Source organism: Macaca fascicularis, chromosome 14 (genome assembly GCF_037993035.2).
Source record: "Macaca fascicularis isolate 582-1 chromosome 14, T2T-MFA8v1.1".
In the NCBI taxonomy this organism is placed as follows: domain Eukaryota; kingdom Metazoa; phylum Chordata; class Mammalia; order Primates; family Cercopithecidae; genus Macaca; species Macaca fascicularis.
In genome coordinates this window covers 60,128,644-60,148,958 of record NC_088388.1, presented here as the reverse complement: position 1 = coordinate 60,148,958, position 20,315 = coordinate 60,128,644, and the positions used below count along the sequence as shown (strand labels likewise).

At 36.8% G+C, this 20,315-nt stretch overlaps 1 protein-coding gene and 1 pseudogene across 1 annotated transcript; one reads left to right on the top strand and one right to left on the bottom strand.

The window, feature by feature from the left end:
* Positions 1 to 912: 912 nt before the first annotated feature.
* On the bottom strand, positions 913 to 7,341 carry LOC102116314 (olfactory receptor 52E4). The gene is made up of 2 exons (XM_045370694.2): positions 7,256 to 7,341; positions 913 to 3,749 (listed from the first exon to the last, which is right to left on the bottom strand). The coding sequence occupies exon 2, from the start codon at positions 3,673 to 3,675 to the stop codon at positions 2,737 to 2,739; it is 939 nt and encodes a 312-aa protein (XP_045226629.2). The 5' UTR covers positions 3,676 to 3,749; positions 7,256 to 7,341; the 3' UTR covers positions 913 to 2,736.
* Positions 7,342 to 18,818: 11,477 nt separating this feature from the next.
* Positions 18,819 to 19,807, top strand: LOC123568662 (olfactory receptor 52E5-like; annotated as a pseudogene).
* The last annotated feature ends 508 nt before the right edge of the window (positions 19,808 to 20,315 follow it).

The window sequence follows — 20,315 nt, the reverse complement described above, 5'->3', positions numbered from 1 at the left end:
GTTTTCTGCCTACGTAAGTAAAACCTTAACTTTTCAACTTTGGAGCATTGACCTCATTTCTTTGGATTCTATGTTTCCCAGATGGCCATCTTTAGCTTTGCATTTGAATAAACACTTACACCGGATTCTCATCCTATCTATTATTTCAGGTTGACATTTCTGTTGTCACCATTTTCTCAGTTATATTTATCTTTTGTGTCTTTTTTCTTCAGTATGTCAACACCCTTCTGGTCCCATCTTGTTTGACTTCATGAAAGAAAACTACTGTCCAGAGAAGGGATCTCAGGACAATGACTCCACTCAACCATGTTTAAGTGTGGTGGTCCAGTTTGATTATGAACCATTTCAGGGCCAGCATTATGGTGCACTCCCATCTACACTGCGGGAACTATCATGCTTATATTAAAATTTTCTGCCTCTCATCAATATATTCAACCAGAAAGTTGCACTATACATGTCACAGATCCTTTCATATCACTGAGAGAAGAAAAAACTTTTTCTTTATTTTGCATGTTTGTATATTGTACAGCTATTGATGGTCTGGATGCTGGTCTGTGCTTACCACTCAGTACTGTGGGCCACAGCAATGAAGATTGTGCTGATTTCAGCTAATCTTTAACACTATACTACTTGCACCTGCACTCAATTTCTGCAGTCTCCCTCTTCTCATTACCAACACCAACACCAGGCTATGCGTTCTACCTCCCATTTTACTTGATCTCCACTTGGGACCCACGATGAAGCCTCTTACATACAAATAAAATATTTCCTACTTAAACATCCTGCAAGAGTTAAGAATTTGTAGTCAAAATGATTTATCTGAGTGATCTTCCTTCACTTGCTACATGAAGATGATGCTAAAGATGGGTATATTTTATGCACACAAATACCTGCTTTCCTTAGACCTCAGTTTTTTGTTTGTAAGACAAAGGGAATAGATCAAGTTTCAATGTATTTCCACATTTAAAACTCTATATTCCCATAAAATTTTAGGTACATGAAGCAGAAGCTGCAAAAGTCAAATTATAACCCATGCACACAGACCTAAAGAAAATACACAAAATACTATAGGATTCAGGAATTGTGCTTAGCCAGTGTTAACATCAAGAACTGTCCAGATTCACAGATATTGAATAGGTGATGTTGCTTTTCTTGTCTACTCGGCTATATCCAACCCCATTTCCTAAAATTGTAATCTGTGTACTTTTGAGTATTTTGTATATTGTCATCCAAACTACACAGTGGTTCTAAATTATAGAACATGAGGGAGATTTCTGATTTTGAAGCATGAGTACACTGATAAGGCACAAATTTCAGTTCAGTGCCTCTTTTATCTATGTTAATGCAAACCACATTCTCCAGTCACATCTGGAGTTTGAAAATGGGACTAAATATTGGAGAACTACAGGATTAATAAATTATAATGAGATTATTTTGAGGTTGATATCAAGTCTGGCCCTGTGCTTATCATAGCATGAGCCTAATTATTTTTCTAAGTTTTATAAAGTCTTAAAAGTTTTATACATTTTATCTGAAGGGAAATTGCAGATAGAATTTGGAATTAGAATTAGACATGCGACACATACAAAAAGTCAAATCTGTGATGACTTTGCTTCAAGTGAGAAAACATGTCTCTGTAATACCCACACTGTAGTCTCTCACATCCCTAAATTCACAAAGACTTACTTTATTAGAGAATGAATGTAAAAGAAAAGTGTATTAGTCAGGGTTCTCTAGAGGGACTGAACTAGTAGGAAATATATATGTGTGTGTACACACACACAACACACACACACAAAGGGGAGTTTATTAAGTATTAACTCACATGATCACAAAGTCCCACAATAGGCCATCTGCAAGCTGAAGAGCAACGAGAGCCACTCCAAATCCCAAAACTGAGGAACTTGGAGTCTGATGTTTGAGGACAAGAAGCATCCAACACTGGAGAAGGATGTAGGTTGGGAGGCTAGGCCCGTCTAGTCTTTTCACATTTTTCTTCCTGCTTTATATTCTAGCTGCATTGGCAGCTGATTAGATGTTTCCCACCCAGATTGAAGGTGGGTCTGCCTTTCCCAGCCCACTGACTCAAATGTTAATCTCTTTTGACAACACCCTCACAGACACAACCAGGATCAACACTTTGTATCCTTCAATCAAATCAAGTTGACACTCAGTATTAACCATCACAAAAAGAGACAGAGCAGGAATGTGAAAGAAGAAGAAGAGCAAAAATGGTAGTAACAGCAAGACTGAGAGAGCATTGAAATAAACATGGGAGTCAAAGATTTTGGAGAAGACAAAATTTTGGATTCTGTAAAGAATAGAAAAATATGTAACAGACACTACTGCTGGATTACAGCTTATTTTGTTCATCTATAAAATGAGATTTATTTGATCAGTGTCCTTCAGGATCTAAATTTACCTAGAGAGAAGACATATGGAAAAAATGGAGCTATCTATCACCCTTGTTTACAAGCAGTTTTACTCCAAAGCCACCTCAACCTTCAGCATAGTTAACATCTCCATTAATTAGCCTTTTTCCAGGTACCTGGAGAGAAGTGGGGGAAACAGGCAGCAAAGTTTAAGTTTGCATTATCTGTCAACACTAAAGCACTTCCAGTCAAAATGAAAAAATCTGACAAGCATGACCAACAGTTACAGAAGATTAAAAAGGAAGCTCAGATTATCATAATTTGGGTGGTATATAGATATACTTATCCCAACTTTATTGCATAATTATTCTTTCTGTACAAATATTTTCACAACTTGCTCTCGGATCTGCTTGGTCCTGACTCCATAAATGACAGGGTTAAGGGCAGGTGGGACAATCACATACAGGTTAGCCAAAAGAATATGGGTATAGCGGGGAATGTTTTGGCCAAAATGATGTGTCATAAAAGAAAAAAATGCTGGTATGTAAAAGCACAGCATAACACAGATATGAGAACCACAGGTATGGAAGGCCTTTAGTCGGGCATCTTGAGAGGGAAGGCGAAAAACAGCTCGAAGGATAAACACATAGGAAGAAGAAATTAGGATCACATCCACAATAATATAAGAAATCACCATGAGCCCATAGATTATGTTGATCTTGATAGGTCCACAGGCCAACCGGGCCAGACCTATGTGCTCACAGTATGTGTGAGGTATGATGTTATGCCCACAGAAAGGCAGACGCAGAATGAGAAACACAAATGGGGTTACAAGAACTAAATTTCTTCCAACAACCACAGAAGCTAGAATACTGATGGTTTTATTAGTGAGGATCATGGTGTACTGGAGAGGGTTGCAAATGACAACAAAGCGGTTGTAAGCCATGACCACCAACAGAACAGTCTCCATGCCTGTAAACATGTGAATAGAGAACATCCGAAGAAGGCAGCTCCCAAAGCTGATCTCTTGGAGGTTGAACCAGAAGATTCCTAGCATTTTGGGAATAGTGGATGTGGACAGACCCAGATCAATCACAGACAACATGGCCAGGAAGTAGAACATGGGCTGATGTAGACTGTGTTCGGTTTTGATCACAAAGAGAATGGTCATATTCCCCACAATGGCAATCAGGTACACAATACAGAATGGGAAAGCAATCCACATATGTAAAGTTTCCAGTCCTGGTATTCCTAGCAGGAGAAAGAAGCGGGGATAGAAGTGGGTGTCATTGATAGAAGGCATTCTCCCAGCAAGTGTCACTGAATTCCTAAGAAAGAAGGATCTCAATTTCTTTAAGGTCCTCCCTTGTCAAGTTCCTGAAGCTACAGAAAAACTCTTATCAGTGTGGTAGAGGTAATGGTATAGGTGGTTAATTTACAAACACTTGAGATTCACTTCTTTCCAGAGGGTAATGGAGGAAGCCTCTCAACACAGATTATTGTTCTGAGATCCATCATAGGCAATATTGCTCATGGCTTTATGTTTTGTAATCTTTGAGATATTTGAAAGAACTGGAAAAACTTCATAATGCAATGCATATTTATATTAAGGCATTACCTTCCATTACTTCCCTAAGTAACCCTTCTTTACTTTTTGGGAAATCACCATCCCATGCGTTCTTCAAAGTGTGGTCTTGAGATCTTTGGAGTTTTCTAAGTACCTTTCCAGAAGCTCAAAAGCTCAAAACTATATTTATGATAGAAAATTTTTAGCCATTCTCACTCTTATTCTCTCATAAGTACATAGTGAAATTTTCCAGAGGTTTTATGAGATGTTACCATAATAGATTAAATGAAATTGTAAATGATTTATGAGATTTCAGCTCTATTATCTTAACTTAGACAATAAAAATATTTGCAAAGGAAAATGATGCCATTCTTACAACTAATTCTTTGAAAAATAGTGATTTTAACAAAAAGTATCAAATATGTTTTTGTATAATAGTTTGTTAATATTATTTTAATATTAAACATTTAAATTTTACTCTAATGTCTAATAATATAAATATTATGGATACAATTCAGAGAAACTAAAACTCTTTGAGTATCTTAATAATTTCTAGAAGTGACAGATTCTTAGTACAAAGGAGAAGTACTACTGTCTGCCACTTTCTGTGTTTTGTTATAATATAAGCGTAAGGATCTTATACAGTGACATCACATTAAGTGTAGTTAATCAGTCTCTGTTAGAACTTTCCTGGTTATAACTCAGCTAAACTGATCAGTGCGTTTCTCTTATGGATTAATTGCTAGTTTTGATGTTTCTAAATCTTCATGAACAATCTGGTTTCTCCAAGATCCTGTCATTCTGATTCCCTGATATCCTTCCAATAAAATGCCTTGCATGTATCTGTCAAATTATGTTTATCTTCCTTACAATCTATAACATCGATGAGTAATATTAAAAAAAAAAAAATCCCATGTCCCAAAATTGTGTCTCACTTCAGGTGTAAACAGATAAATATTTAGCATATTTTAATATTGAAATTAAAATGTTTTTAAGGACTTTTCATTGCTTCCTTGACAATAACAAGGAAAATTTCCTTATTTTATCTTTGTGTCCCTAAAGACACTGTACAACTCTGTAACAACTAATGTAACCTGGATTTTATATTTCTGCATGTACTGGCCTTATTTCTATGAAGAAAATAGCTGCAACTAAGAGTTGAGAACCAGGGGTAATCATTGTAATATGCTCAAAACTGCCACATGAATGTTGGTTCCCAGTTGTTCAGTATTCAACTGAATCAGAGTTGGGGTTTGTAATAAGTGTGCTTTTGTTTGTGTGTGAGTGTGTGTGACAGAGAGAGAGAAAGAGAGAGAGAAGTTTGGAGAGATAGGAGTAGAGAGAGAAATCATGTTTTATTATGTATGTGGCTGCATACACCAGTTGTCCTATAACTTTGCCAGGTAGCTATTTTACAGCAGAGGCACACAGGCAAAGGGGTTAATAATTCCCCATTCTATATGAGAAGAACAAGAGCATCTCTTGGTCCCTGAGGAGCTGAGAGAAAACTGAAAAAAGAACATAATGTTTGCCAGTATTGAGGAAAAGATGCCAGGCTGAAAAACCAGAGGGCTGTGGTTTTTGTGATTTCACCTGGAAGAGTCTGAGGAAATAGCTAGGATATTGTGTTGTGAGATTTACAATCCAGAGTCAGCCCAATCTTAAGGGTGGTTGTGTCTCAACATGATACTTTGCCAACTGAGAAAAACATTCCCAGGGAGGTGGCAAAGGGGACACTTCTCTGACAGTACAATTCAAAGCTGCCACCACATCCACCCTCTCACAGTTTTACCTGAATTCTTGCCTTCTTTCTGTCATAACTTTATGCCACAGTAGCAGACAATGTATGGCCAATAACCTCAAGATCATTTTTTGAGGGCAAATTATTAAGTTTATTCTTCTCTAGATATGCACATTGACGAAGATCCCCACTGGAGTCCATCTGAAAAGACAAATTCATAATAATTAGCAATTTCTCTCTTATTGTGCTCACCAAAGTTCACATTTTGAACTTGAGATTATTTTTTTACTTTGTTGGATTTTTTTTTTTTTCTGACTGTAGTAGAATATTATAGAGGTCTTCTGTGGACCTTAAAACTATTCAGACATGGCTTGAAAACCTGCTTAACCATTTACTTGCTTGAGATCCTTGGACAGATTCTTTAACCAGATAGATTAATTTTTTTCTCCTGTAAAAATGACATGATAAATTATAACTAATGTGGTTTATTTTAATGATAAATAAGACCAATGTTTGTATAGGTGCTAGTGCATAGTGTATCCTCAACAAATTATACTTACTTATTTTATCAACGCTCCCAAATATTTTCTTTATTTAATGCAAGATAGCTAAACTAATTCACCTGTTAGCAGAAATAAGTTATTTCATTGTAATAAGTCCAAATTATGTCACAGTTGGACATAAGATTAGATAAAGGATGGATGGATCAGAAGGGGCCAAAGTAAAGAAATGGCATGGAGTCAGACATTAATATTTATCTCTAGATTTTTATGGATACAAATATTACCCAATACTACCATTTAGAAAGGAAACAATTTTCTCCCCTTATTCTTACAGCTTTCCAAGCTTGGTGAGACCAAAGCAGTTGATGAATGGACAAAGTGGATAAAGACCTTCATTCAGGCTCTTCCATAACTGTGCCATTGACGGTTCAGTCCAACTGATCTATCTGATCTAGGAGGGGTACTGTGCTTACAATAAAAATGGCTTGGGTATGGTTCCATAAAGTAGGAGGGATACAGGGAACCAAGTTAAAATTGGCAATATTAAATTCACTCAGACAATGAGGGAAATAGAGAATAAAACTGTACAGACCAAATATGTTAATACCTATGTAATTTTATTTGAATATTGACATAAGTGATACCCCCCACCACCTTAAATACACACATACAAATGAAGTCTGCAATAACATCTTTTTGTCTTATTGACAACAAGTATTGCCATGCTACTATATGACTGGATTTGTGGTGTTTTGTCTGTGAACAGTGTACTCTGTGAGAGTGTGTGTGTATGTGTGTGTTTGTAAGAGAAGGGAGTGGAGAGTGAGGGGAGAGAGAGAGAGAGAGAGAAACAGAGACAGAAATTCTGTGCATTACTAATTGGTACACCATTGCCCTCACTTATGGATCTCTGTTCCAATCCCATGTGCTCTGTTGTGTTCCTCTGTGAAGAGAATAGTGCAATGGTGCTTGGGATAATTCCTCAGAAAAGTGGAAAAATCTGGCTTCTTCTATCGTCATTTGCTCTCCTCTCCTCTGTATCTTCTCACTTCTCCTGCACAAGCGTTCTTACCTCTCTAATATTTCTTCTCCCAGACCTCACTTGGAGCAGAATTGCAGCATGAGTCCAGGTTCTTGAATATGGCAATTAGGTTCCCCTTCAAGCCTCTGAACAAGCCTGCCTGGTAACATGGAGAAAACTTTATACTGAGTGAGAGCATCCCTATGACCAGGCATGTCCCAGAATCCCTGAGCCTAGTCTTCAGAATCCTGTGGGCGGAAACATGGACTCGAGGGTCATTAAGTCTTAGTAAGTCTTTATTCCTCTTTACTGCATCTGCAGAGAAACATCTTAACTCCTTAGCTCAGGGGAGCAGATGTGTTATGAAAGGATGGGAAGGAAAATATCCTGAACATAGAGGAACCTGTTTTGGGGCTGATGTTAATTCTGCTTCCCTCAGGAGCCATGAAAGCATTGATTTTATACCATTAAGTCTTCACATGTGACCATGAAACTGTTCTCAGCAACTTTTCTGTTTTAATATGTTTGTGTAAATCCTGATGTAGTTTCACAACTGTTACAATTGAGGCTTCAAAAGATGAAGGAGAAGACATCTCAAATAGACAAATTAGACTCTGTGGTACAACTCTGTTTATTGGCAGTGTGCATGCCTATAGATAATGGCAGCAACTTTCTTCCTACCCACCAAGATTCTCCTTCTCAGTCTATAACTAATGGTGAACAGATACAGTCTGTGAAGAGAGACTTGCATGTGTTTCAGCTCTTTTGGCAGAGGGTGAAGAAAATTCTATGTTTTCCTTATAAAACGTATTATATTTTCCCTTCTAGCCAGAGCAGTAGTGTTTCCTGAGAGGATCCCTTCCTTAATGATGATAAAGTCGACCTGATAGTACTACTAGGACGTGCTACAGAGCCTGGTTTTCCTGACTATAGTTAGAAATAGACTGAGGGGACTCATACAGTATTTGTCCTTTTGCAACTGGCATATTTTGCTTAGCATAATTCCCTAATGGCTCACCTGTGTTGTGGCATGTGACACAATATTCTTTTTAAAAAAAAAAAAAAGATTTAATAATACTCCATTTTGTATATACCGTTTTTCCTTTTCCGTTCATTGTCAATAGACATTTGGATTGTTTCCACTCTACCCCTTGTCCATTATAAATGATGCTTTCATGAACATGGGTGAAAATTCATCTTTAAGATCCTGCTTTGAATTCTGTTTGGATATATATCCAGAAGTAGGGTTACTGAATCATATTCTAATTGTATTTTTAATTTTAGTAGTATCTCCTTAGTGCTTGCTCTCTGTACTACCTGCACCATTTTGCATTCCCATCACCAGTGCACAAGGGCTCTCCACATACTCAACACTTACATCCTTCTTTTTTGATAGTGGCCATTCTAGTGAGTATGAGTTGATGTCTCATTGTTTTGATTTGCATTTTCCTGATGATTAGTGAAGATGAGCATCTTTTTAAGTATTTATTGGCTATTCATATATCTTCTTTGGAGAATTTTCTATTAAAGTCATTTTCTCATTTTTATAGTAGGTTTTATGAAGTATTTAAAGTAGTCAAATTGTAGAAAGGAAACAGCAGAAATGTGGTTAGCAAGGGCTGGAGAGAAGAGAAAGAGGAAATTATTAGTGTTTAGTGGGTACAGAGTCTTGGTGTTATACGATAAAAAAAATTCTAGAGTTCGGTTGCACAATAATATAAATATACTTAACACTATTGAACTATACACTTAAAAATGGCTAAGATTGTTAGTTTATTATGTGATTTTTACCACAATAAAAAATGCAAGCAAAAAAACGTGAAGAAAAAATAAAAACTTTTATAAACACACACACACAAAAAGAAATTGACTGAGGGAAAAATGAGTACAAAGACAATTAGTTGGTACTTTTTGCCTTCTAAGTTCAGACTATTTTGAGTTGTTAGCACAGAAATAGTAATGCTGTCTATGGTCCAAGAGAGATTCTGGTTTGATCTGCCATGTTCTTGCATTCATTACTTCTCTTTTGATTAATGAGAAAGTAACTCCCTAGGTTCCTGTTTCTCCCTCATTGTGTCCATCTTCGTTATTGTATCCATATTTATCTTCCCAAGTCAAGTCTGACTCTATCCAATTTCTGCTTAAAATTTCTTCCCATGACCCATACATTCTCCATTGTATACTGCAGACTTTATGTAATAAAGAGCAAACACCATTGTTACCAAATTCCTTCACTCAATATCCAATCAACCTTTTATACTTTCATTGTACTACATGACTCCCAAACACACATCCTGTCTTTGATAATCAAAAGTTCTCCATATAAAATAACTACCTCTCATTTCTACTTTGCTTCAGCACTTTCTCAAGTGTCCTATACTTCTTAATGATCTTTCATATGAATCAATCTGATAGAATCTTTGTCTTTTGTATTCTCAATATCAGTGTGTGCCACAATTATAACAGGCAAATTTTCTTTTGTGTTGTTTTTGTGTTTTCTCTCTTCCATTATTTTACGGATTGATATTAGCATGATGTTTAAGTCAACTTTATCCTTCAGTTCACCTAGTATAGTGCTTTGACTATAAGAGGTGCTCTGGCATTATTGAATTACATTATTTTTAAAACATGAAAATTCTATTTCTGTTAGGGTCATAATGTCAATAATCATATATCTCCTAATCGGTCACTGTATCTGCCCCCTCCTATTCCCAAGATTATTTCACTGTGACTTCTGGAATCAATTTTTTTATTAGCAGTGATATTATTTTTGGCCTTAAACCACTTCTGATGTTTGGTTTCTCTTCCTTTTGAAACAGAATCCCAGTTGTTCCCTAAGGACTTTACTTCTCCTGAAAAGTGTTGAGGGATTGTATGTATTTTCCCATAATTTTCACCATTTCCTCATGCCAAATAGTCTAAAGACCTAGAGACTTTTTGTCTTGGACTTTTGACAATTTGACATTATAATGCCTCAGGGAAGATCTTCTTGAGTTGAATTTACTTGGGGGATTTTGAGCTTTTGGATCTGGGTATCTGTATCTCTCTTCACATTTCGAAAGTTTTCAGCTATTATTTTATTAAGTAGGTTTCCTCTGCCCTTTTCTTTCTCTTCTCCTTCTAGAATCCTCATAATATAAATATTTGTTTACTTAATGGTGTCCCATTAAGGGTCCCATTATTTCTGTACTTTTTTTAAAATCCTTCTTTTGTTTTTCTCTGACTTAGTTCAAACAACCTGTCAACAGATTCTTTCTTCTGCTTGACCAAGTCTGCTATTGAATCTCTCTATTGTAATTTGAAAACTTATTCACTGAATTCTTCAGCTACAGGATTTCTATTTGATTTTTATGATTTTTATCTTCTGTTGAATTTCTCATTTGTTTCATGAATTATTTTCCTGATTCTACTGAATTGTCTATGCTGTATTTTCTTGTATTTTTCTGAGTCTTCTCAGCATCGTTATTTTTATTTTTATTTTTTGGCAATTTGTTATTTTATTATTTGGCAATTTGTTGATTTCCTTTTTACTGGAGTCCATTGCTACAGTGTTTTGTTCCTTTGGTGGTATCATATTTCTTTGCCTTTTCATGTTTCTTGTGTCTCTGTATTGATGCCTGTGTATCTGGTGGAACACTTATCTCCAAACTTTCCAAAGTGGTTTTCGTAGAGGACAACTATCACCTGCAGTTGGATTTTAGTGTGCCAGTTGGGAAGAGTGTGGTGACTCTGTTTCCAGATAGGTGTAGTATAGTCTCTGTGCAGCTTCCTGAGCTGAGTTTAATATGTCTGCAATAATTGCAGGTGCCTCAGTGGCTTAGACTGTAGAAGTTTGTAGTTGCACAGCAGTAGTGATGACATAGTTTGTTTACGTCCTTAGTGTCAAGGGCTTTTGGGGTCTTCCTATTTTTAATTTTTCCCACAATGAGGGGACTCAGCTGACGGTATCCCTCCAATTTGACATAACCTGTAAGCTGCTGCAGTAGCGCTGGGCTCGAATTGCAGTGGCTTGGAGTGGCTGTGGAGTCAGGGTTCAAGGCTCTGGGTCTCACAAACTAGCACTCTCCTTCAGTTACTTTCATTAAAATGTAGTTGTTTATTCATTGTTCTGGCTATCTGTGTGAGGCAACTAAGAGCTGGAACATTTTGGTAGTCCATCTTGCTCACGTTGTCAAGATTAACCCCTTGAGAGGATATTAACTATCACATTGTAGGGCAGTGACATAGAGGCAATTAGTTTTCGGTATATAATTGATTTACATTTGCTATTCATTTGATCTTGCTTCATTTATTAAAAAGCCTATGAATTTTCCAGTGTTTTGTGGTGCTGTTTGTGCTATAAAATAAATTACAGAATATAGTAATATAAATCCTAAAATTTTGTTCTTCAGCATTGTCAAGCCAATTTCTTTTAAAATATACAGGCCGGATGTGGTGACTCATGCTTGTCATCCCAGCACTTTGGGAGGCCGAGGAGGGCGGATCATGAGGTCAGGAGATTGAGACCATCCTGTCTAACATGGTGAAACCCCATCTTTACTAAAAATACGAAAAATTAGCTGGGCAAGGTGGCGGGCACCTGTAGTCCCAGCTACTGAGGAGGCTGAGGCAGGAGAAGGGCATGAACCCAGGAAGTGGAGCTTGCAGTGAACTGAGATGGCACCACTGCATTCCAGCCTGGGCACCAGAGTGAGACTCTGTCTCAAAAAAAAAAAAAAATATATATATATATATATATATATACACACACACACACATATATATATACACACACACACTGTGAAAACAAAAACAAGAGGACAAATAAGCAAACAAGTTCATTGAAATATTTATTGCATTGAATATATAGTTCAATTATAGAGAATGTTTTTAAAAGGTTACTGACTATTCCAAATCATAAACTAGGTATATCTTTTCATGTATTTATGTATTTAAAAAGTTCCTTTGCAGGATTATTATGCTTTTATTTAGAAGTTTTGCATATCAGTTTGTTAGAGTTAGGTCAAACCAAAGCATCTGATGTTTTGTGATGCCATTTAAAAATATACAATTTTCAAGATTTTAATTTATCAATTTTTTGTTAGTAGTATAGAAAAATGTAATTAATTTTTAAATTATTATTATTTTTTATAGAAACAGAGTCTCCCTAAGTTGCCTAGGCTGGTCTCAAAATCCTGGGCTTAAGTAACCCTCCTGTCTCGGCCTCCCGAAGTGTTGGGATTACAGGCATGAGCAACCATGCCTGACCAAATTTTTTTATATTGGCTTTGTATCAAGTATCCTTTATAAATTTATTTGTTAATTCTAATAGTTTTTCCATGAATATTTTAAATTTTATGTAAACCTAATCATGTCCTCTGTGAATGATGACAGTTTTATTTTTTACTTTCTAAAAATTTTTGTATTTTTATTTATTTTTCTTGTATTATACACTAAAAAGAGCTTCTAGTTATATGGGGACAAGACTGAATCTTTGTCATGTTTCTGGTCTCAGGTAAATACATATTGCCACAGTATGCATACTCCTTCATTCTGTTGGTCTGCACATTAAGGGAGACCCTTTCATGCTTAGCTTAAGAGATTTTAAAAAAATAATAGAAATGGTTTAAAAACATTTAATTCAGGAAATATTTTCTCCCATTGTATAGGTTGTCTTTTTACTCTCCTTATAGTGTTATTTAATTCACAAAAGTTTTTAATCTTAATACTTCATTCATTAATTTATAATTCATTGCTCTGTTTTTGTTGCCCTATATAAGAAATCAAGTCTGAAGTCATGACTTACCCTATGTTTTATTCTAAGAGTTTCATTGTTTTAGTTATATTTAAGTTTTTGATTCATTTAAATTTAATTTTTGTATATATATAGTGTATATATATATAGTGTTAAGTTTACTTTTTTTTTTTTTGAGACAGATCCTTGCTCTGTTGCCAGACTGGAGTGCAGCGGCATGATCTCAGCTCACTGCAACCTCCACCTCCTGGATTCAAGTGATTTCCCTTCCTCAGCCTCCCAAGTAGCTGGTATTACAGGCACGTGCCACCACACCTGGCTAATTTTTTGTATTTTAGTAGAGACAAAGTTTCACCATGTTGGCCAAGATGGTCTCAATCTCCTGACCTCGTGATCTCCCCACTTCGGCCTCACAAAGTGCTGGGATTACAAGCGTGAGCACCTGCACACATAAAACTTCCCTCTTTTATCATGTGCATATCCTGTTGTCGTGGCACAAAATTTAAAAGTTTTATTAAATTTTTAGTTGACAAATAATAATGATATATATTATGGGGTGAATTGTGATGTTTTGATATATATGTACATTATAGAATTATCAAATCATGATAATTAGCATATCTGTCACCCAAATGTTTCTTGATTCTTTGTGGTGACAACATTGAAAATCCTCTCTTTTAGCTATTTTGAAATACACAATAAATTTCAACTCTTATTTCAGATACAGGGGATACTTGTGCAGGTTTGTTACATGGGACTGTTGCAGGATGTTAAGGTTTGGGGTGTGAATTCCATCACTCAGATAGTGAACATAGTACCCAAAAGGCAGTTTTTCAACCTACTTTCTCCCTCCAGCCTCTAATAGTCCACAGTGTCTATTGTTCCCATATTTATGTCCATGTGTTGTTTAGCTTCCATTTATAACTGAGAACATGCAATATTTGATTTTCTTTTCCTGTGTTAATTTGCTTAGAATTATGACGTTTGGCTCCATCTCTATTGCTGCAAAGAATATGATTTCATTCTTTTCATGGCTGCATAGTATTCAATGGTGTATATATGTACCACTTTTTAAAATCCAATCTACCATTGATGGACACCTGGATTAATTCTACTCTTTCATGGAGCAGATTGCCAGCACAGTTTTTGTGGAATCTGAGAAGGGATATTTTGGATGCCTTGGAGCCTATGGTGACAAAGGAAATATCCTCAGATAAAAACTAGAAACAAGCTTTCTGAGAAACTGTTTTGTGACATATGAATTCTTCTCACAGAGTCACACCACTCTTTCACTGAGCAGTTTGCTAACACTGATTTTGCAGAATCTGCAGTGGGATATTCTGGAGCACATTGAGGAGTATGGTGAAAATGGAAATATCATCTGATGAAAAGTAGAAAGAAGCTTTCTCAGAAACTGCTTTGTGAGTGTGAATTCATCTCACAGAGTTACATCACTCTTTCATGGAGCAGTTTGCTAGCACTGTTTTTTGTGGAATCTGAGAAGAGGTATTTTGGATCACATTGAAGCCTATGGTGACAAAGGCAATATAATCAGATAAAGCTAGAAAGAAGCTTTCTGAGAAACTGCTTTATACTGTATGAATTCATCCCTCAGAGTTACACCTTTCTTTCATGGAGCAGTTTCCTAACACTGTTGTCATGGAATCTGCAATAGAATATTGCGAGCGCGTTGAGTGCTATGGTGAAAAAGGAAATATACTCAGATAAAAACTGGAGAGAAGTCTTCAGAGAAACTGTTTTGTGAGGCATAAATTAATCTCACAGGGTTACACCACTCTTCTATTGAGCAGTTTGCTAACACTGTTTTCGTGGAATCTGCAGTGGGATATTTGGGAAGGCATTGAGGACTATGTTGAAAAAGGAAACATCCTCGGATACAAACTAGAAACAAGCTTTCTGAGAAACTGCTTTGTGCTGTATGAATTCATCTCACAGAGTTACATGGCTCTTTCATGGAGCAGTTTGCTAGCACTGTTCTTGTGGAATATGTGAAGGGATGTTTTGGATCGCTTTGAAGCCTATGGTGACAAAGGAAATAACCTCAGATGAAAACTAGAAAGAAACTTTCTGAGAGACAGCTTTGTGAAGTGTGAATTTATCTCACAGAGTTACACAGTGGTTTTCATTGAGAAGTTTGCTAACATGTGTTTGCGGAATCTGCGATGAAATATACGGGAGCACATTGAGGCCTGTGTTTAAGTAGGAAATATCCTCAGATTAAAAACAGGAAAGAAGCTTTCTGAGAAACTGCTTTGTGATGTGTGAATTCATCTCACAAAGTGAAACCATATTTCATGGAACAGTTTACTAACACTGTTTTCGTTTAATCTGCAATGGGATATTGCAAGTGCATTGAGTACTATGGTGAAAAAGGAAATATCATCGGATAAAAAATGGAGAGAAGACTTCGGAGAAACTGCTGTGTGATGTGTAAATTCATCTCAGAGAGTTACACCTCTCTTTCATTGAGCAGTCTGCTAACACTATTTTAGTGGAATCTGCAATGGGATATTTGGCAGGGCATTGAGGCCAATGGTGAAAAGGGAAATGTCCTCAGATAAAAATTTGAAAGAAGCTTTCTGAGAAACTGCTTTGTGCTGTGTGAATTCATCTCACAAAATTACATCAATCTTTCATGGAGCCGTTTGCTAGCACAGTTTTTGTGGAATCTGAGAAGGGACATTTCTCATCGCTTTGAATCCAATTTTGACAAAGGAAATATCCTCAGATTAAAAACTGGAAACAAGCTTTCTGAGAAACTGCTTTGTGATGTAGGATTTCATCACACAGAGTTACATCACTCTTTCATGGAGCTGTGTGCTAGCACTTCTTTTGGAATCTGAGAAATGATATTTTTTATTGTTTTGAGGGCCATGATGACAAAGGAAATATCCTCAGATAAAAACTAGAAAAGAGCTTTCTGAGATACGGCTTTGTGATGTGTGAATTCATCCCACAGACCTACACCATTCTTTTACTGGAGGAGTTTGTTAGCACTGCTTCTGTGGAATCTGAGAAGGGATACTTTGGATTGCATTGAAGCCCATGGTGAAAAAGGAAATAGCGTCAGATAAAAACTAGAAAGAAGCTTTCTGAAAAACTGCTTTGTGATGTGCAAATTCATGTCAAAGAGTTACACTACTCTTTCATGGAGCAAATTGCCAGCACTGTTTTTGTGGAATCTGAGAGGGGATATATTTTGGATGACTTGGAGCCTATGGTGACAAAGGAAATATCCTCAGATAAAAACTAGAAACAAGTTTTCTGAGAAACCGCTTTGTGATATGTGAATTCTTCTCACAGAGTCACACCACTCTTTCACTGAGCAGTTTGCTAACACTGATTTCGCAGAATCTACAGTGGGATATTCTGGAGCGCATTGAGGAGTATGGTGAAAATGGAAATATAATCTGATGAAAAGTAGAAAGAAGCTTTCTCAGAAACTGCTTTGTGAATGTGAATTCATCTCACAGAGTTACATCACTCTTTCATAGAGCAGTTTGCTAGCACTTTTTTTGTGGAATCTGAGAAGGGATATTTTGGATCACTTTGAAGCCTATGGTGACAAAGGCACTATAGTCAGATAAAGCTAGAAGGAAGCTTTCTGAGAAACGACTTTGTGCTGTGTCAATTCATCTCTCAGAGTTACACCTTTCTTTTCATAGAGTGGTTTCCTAACACTGTTGTCATGGAATCTGCAATGGGATATTGTGAGCGCATTGAGTACTATAGTGAAAAAGGAATTAATCTCAGGTAAAAACTGGAGAGAAGCCTTTGGAAAAACTGTTTGTGAGATGTAAATTCATCTCACAGAGTGACACCACTCTTTTATTGAGCAGTTTGCTGTTTTTGCGGAATCTGCAGTGGGATATTTGGGAGGGCATTGGGAGTATGTTGAAAAAGGAAATATCCTCAGATACAAACTAGAAACAAGCTTTCTGAGAAACTGCTTTGTGCTGTGTGAATTCATCTCATGGAGTTACACCACTCTTTCATGGAGCAGTTTGCTAGCACTGTTCTTGTGGAATATGTGAGGGGATATTTTGGATTGCTTTGAAGCCTATAGTGACAAAGGAAATATCCTCAGATAAAAACTAGAAAAAAATTCCAGAACAAAAGTGTGAAATGTCTTTCCATTAGTTTGTGTTATCTGTGATTTATTTCATCAAAGTTTTTTAGTTCTCCTTGTAGAGATCTTTTACCTCCTTGGTTAAATGTATTTCTACATATGTTAGTTTTGTGTGGCTATTTTAAATGGATTTGAGTTCTTGATTTGGTTCTCAGCTTGAAGAATACTGGTATATAGAAATGCTACTGATCTTTGTATGTTGATTTTGTGACACTGACTTTCCTGTAATCAAATCCCATAAGTAGAAAAGATTTCTAATACAACTCAGGAAAACATCATATCATAAAGTATCTTCCCTCCCTTCAGCAGAATCATGACATATCTTGGGAAGCAATTCCACACCATGAAATTGGACAGAATCTGGGAATATACAAACCCCAATACACATACCACTATAATTCCAAAACAGTTCTTTAGGCCTGCATTATAGCCAAGTCACAGGAATATTTTTTCTTTAAGATTAGTAGCACCATATTAGAACTCATTGCATTGAAATGAGCATCAAAGTAACTTAAGCCATGGCACTGCTCTGGATATGGCACTCCCCGAATCTGACAAACCCAATCACTCAATATATTCCATCCATGGCCCAGAGCCTACCACAGAATACACCCTGTAGCAGCAAAGTTTCTAATTAAGTCCTAGTCTCATTTGCACACACCCAAGCACCCCACAGGTCTGTTATGTTGCAGATAGAATAGCACACGGCCAGTTACAACCCAGACTCAACCACAAGGCACACCAGACAGACTCAACTATGACAGTGAACTAGCCTGCTGCCAACTTAAATATATTACTGTCCATCAGTATACCAGGGAAACTATTACAGCATTAATGCAAACTAGACTCTCCCCAGTCTGAGGCAAGTATCTGACCTCAGTATCTTTTAAAAAGATAGAGACAATTACATTGCCACTATCTAGGTGGTATTATGAAGCGATTGTCCATTTATATAATGCAAAATGGAGAAGACAGAAAAGAAGATCATAAATCATAAAAGGCTCCACAAAGTATCTGAGAGCATCCAGTGTTTTCTATTCAGGAAAGGAAACATAACATAACATAGTGAGTGAAGGGCCTTTGAAGTTCTAAGAGAGAGCATTGTTTTTCTGGAATTATGCAATAGTTACCTTATGTGTCTAAATTTTAAAATTTTATTGATTATCTCAAATCCAAACACCTACTAACCAATCCTCCAACTTTACTGAGGCTCCTCTCACATAGAATATTCTTAATTTCTCAGATGTACTTTGCAAGAATGTATCATTCCTCTTATCATTTCCTCCTCAATCTCAGTCCAGTGATATTTTACACCCACCCACCCACACACACACACACACACACACACACACACACACTTCATCTTGGCTACTCTTTACATCCTGATTAACAAGTATAATTAGCAATAAGTATATGCTAATTTAATACCATATGGAAGTTTTTCTTAGAGACTGAAGGGATGAAAAACATGGGAAGTGCAGGATTGCTATATTTTGGAAACTTTCTGCATGGTTTTCTGTGTAAGTGGGGCAAATATTTGAAAGTGAGAGTGTCTTTTTAACTATATTTCATATTCCCTCTTTAGGTCTCTTATGCTGTATTATGGAGTTAAAGAATGGATTTTCTGTTTCTCCAAGAAATAGACACCATACTGTGAAAGACGTTATCGTTTCTCACTGGAAGCAAGAAAACTCATGCAAGAAATGTGTCTGTAGGGGATTGCCACCAATATGCTTCATATAAACAACACGCAGTTTCACCCTTCCACCTTCCTCCTAGTGGGGGTCCCAGGGCTGGAAGGATATGCATGTATGGATTGGCTTCCCCTTCTTTGCAGTGTATCTAATAGCCCTTCTAGGGAATATCACTATCTTGTTTGTGATACAGACTGAACAGAGCCTCCACCAACCCATGTTTTACTTCCTAGCCATGTTGGCCTGCACTGAACTGGGCTTGTCTCAAACAACCATTCCAAGATGCTGGGAATTTTCTGGTTTAATCTTGGAGAGATTGTGTTTGGTGCCTGCATCACACAGATGTATAGCATTCATATATGCACTGGCCTGGAGTCTGTAGTACTGACAGTCATGGCCATAGATCGTTATATTGCCATCTGCAACCCCCTGAGATATAGCATGATCCTTACTAACAAGGTAATAGCCATTCTGGTCATAGTCATCATTGTCAGGACTTTGGTGTTTGTGACTCCATTCGTATTTCTCATCCTGAGATTGCCTTTCTGTAGTGTCCGGATTATCCTTCATACCTATTGTGAACACATGGGCTTGGCAAAGTTAGCTTGTGCCAGTATTAGAGTTAATGTTATATATGAATTGATTGCCTTCTCAGTGGGATACATTGACCTTTCTGTGATTGGATTTTCCTGTGTCCAAATCCTCCGAGCTGTCTTCCATCTCCCATCCTGGCATGCCGGCTTAAGGCACTCAGCACATGTAGCTCTCACGTCTGTGTTATGTTGGTTTTCTACCTGCCAGTCCTCTTTTCCTTCATGATACACTGCTTTGGCCACAACATCCCTCATTACATCCACATTCTTCTGGCCAATATATATGTGGTTTTTCCTCCTGCTCTTAACCCTGTTATCTATGGGGTCAAGACAAAACATATATGAGAGCAGGTGCTTAGGATACTTAATCCTAAAAGCTTTTGGCATTTTGCCCCCAAGTGGATCCTCCACAACAATTCAGTTAGAAGATAATGAAGTCATAACAAAATAAACACTGGAAACTTTTTTTTTTACTACTTCTCTTGCAGCCCCACATGAGCCAATAGCATTATATCCCCTACAACGTCGCGTGATTTCAGTACGGTCCATTGGAAAGTATAGCTCAAAGATTCCAAAACAATCTCTCTGTTTCACCCATTAAAAGTACAAAAAATACCCACATTTAAACCCCACGATACTACAAAATGCTTAAAGAGAGACAAAGGTTTTGTAAAAGTTATTGCCCAGTAATTGTAGATTCTCTGTATTTAATATCCGAAGCTGAAGTTCATGATGATTAAAATGATGTGGTATTTCATCAAAACCAAGCAGGATACAGTGGCAAGAGAAATTAACTGGGAGTCATAAGATCTAGATTTAAATACAGATTATGGCCTTACCTAAAATTTTGACGTGAGAATTTCACTTAGACTCTTTGAGTTCACAGCACTAAATTCATACTGATTTATAACATTTTATGAGCAGGGATACTGAAGCTTAA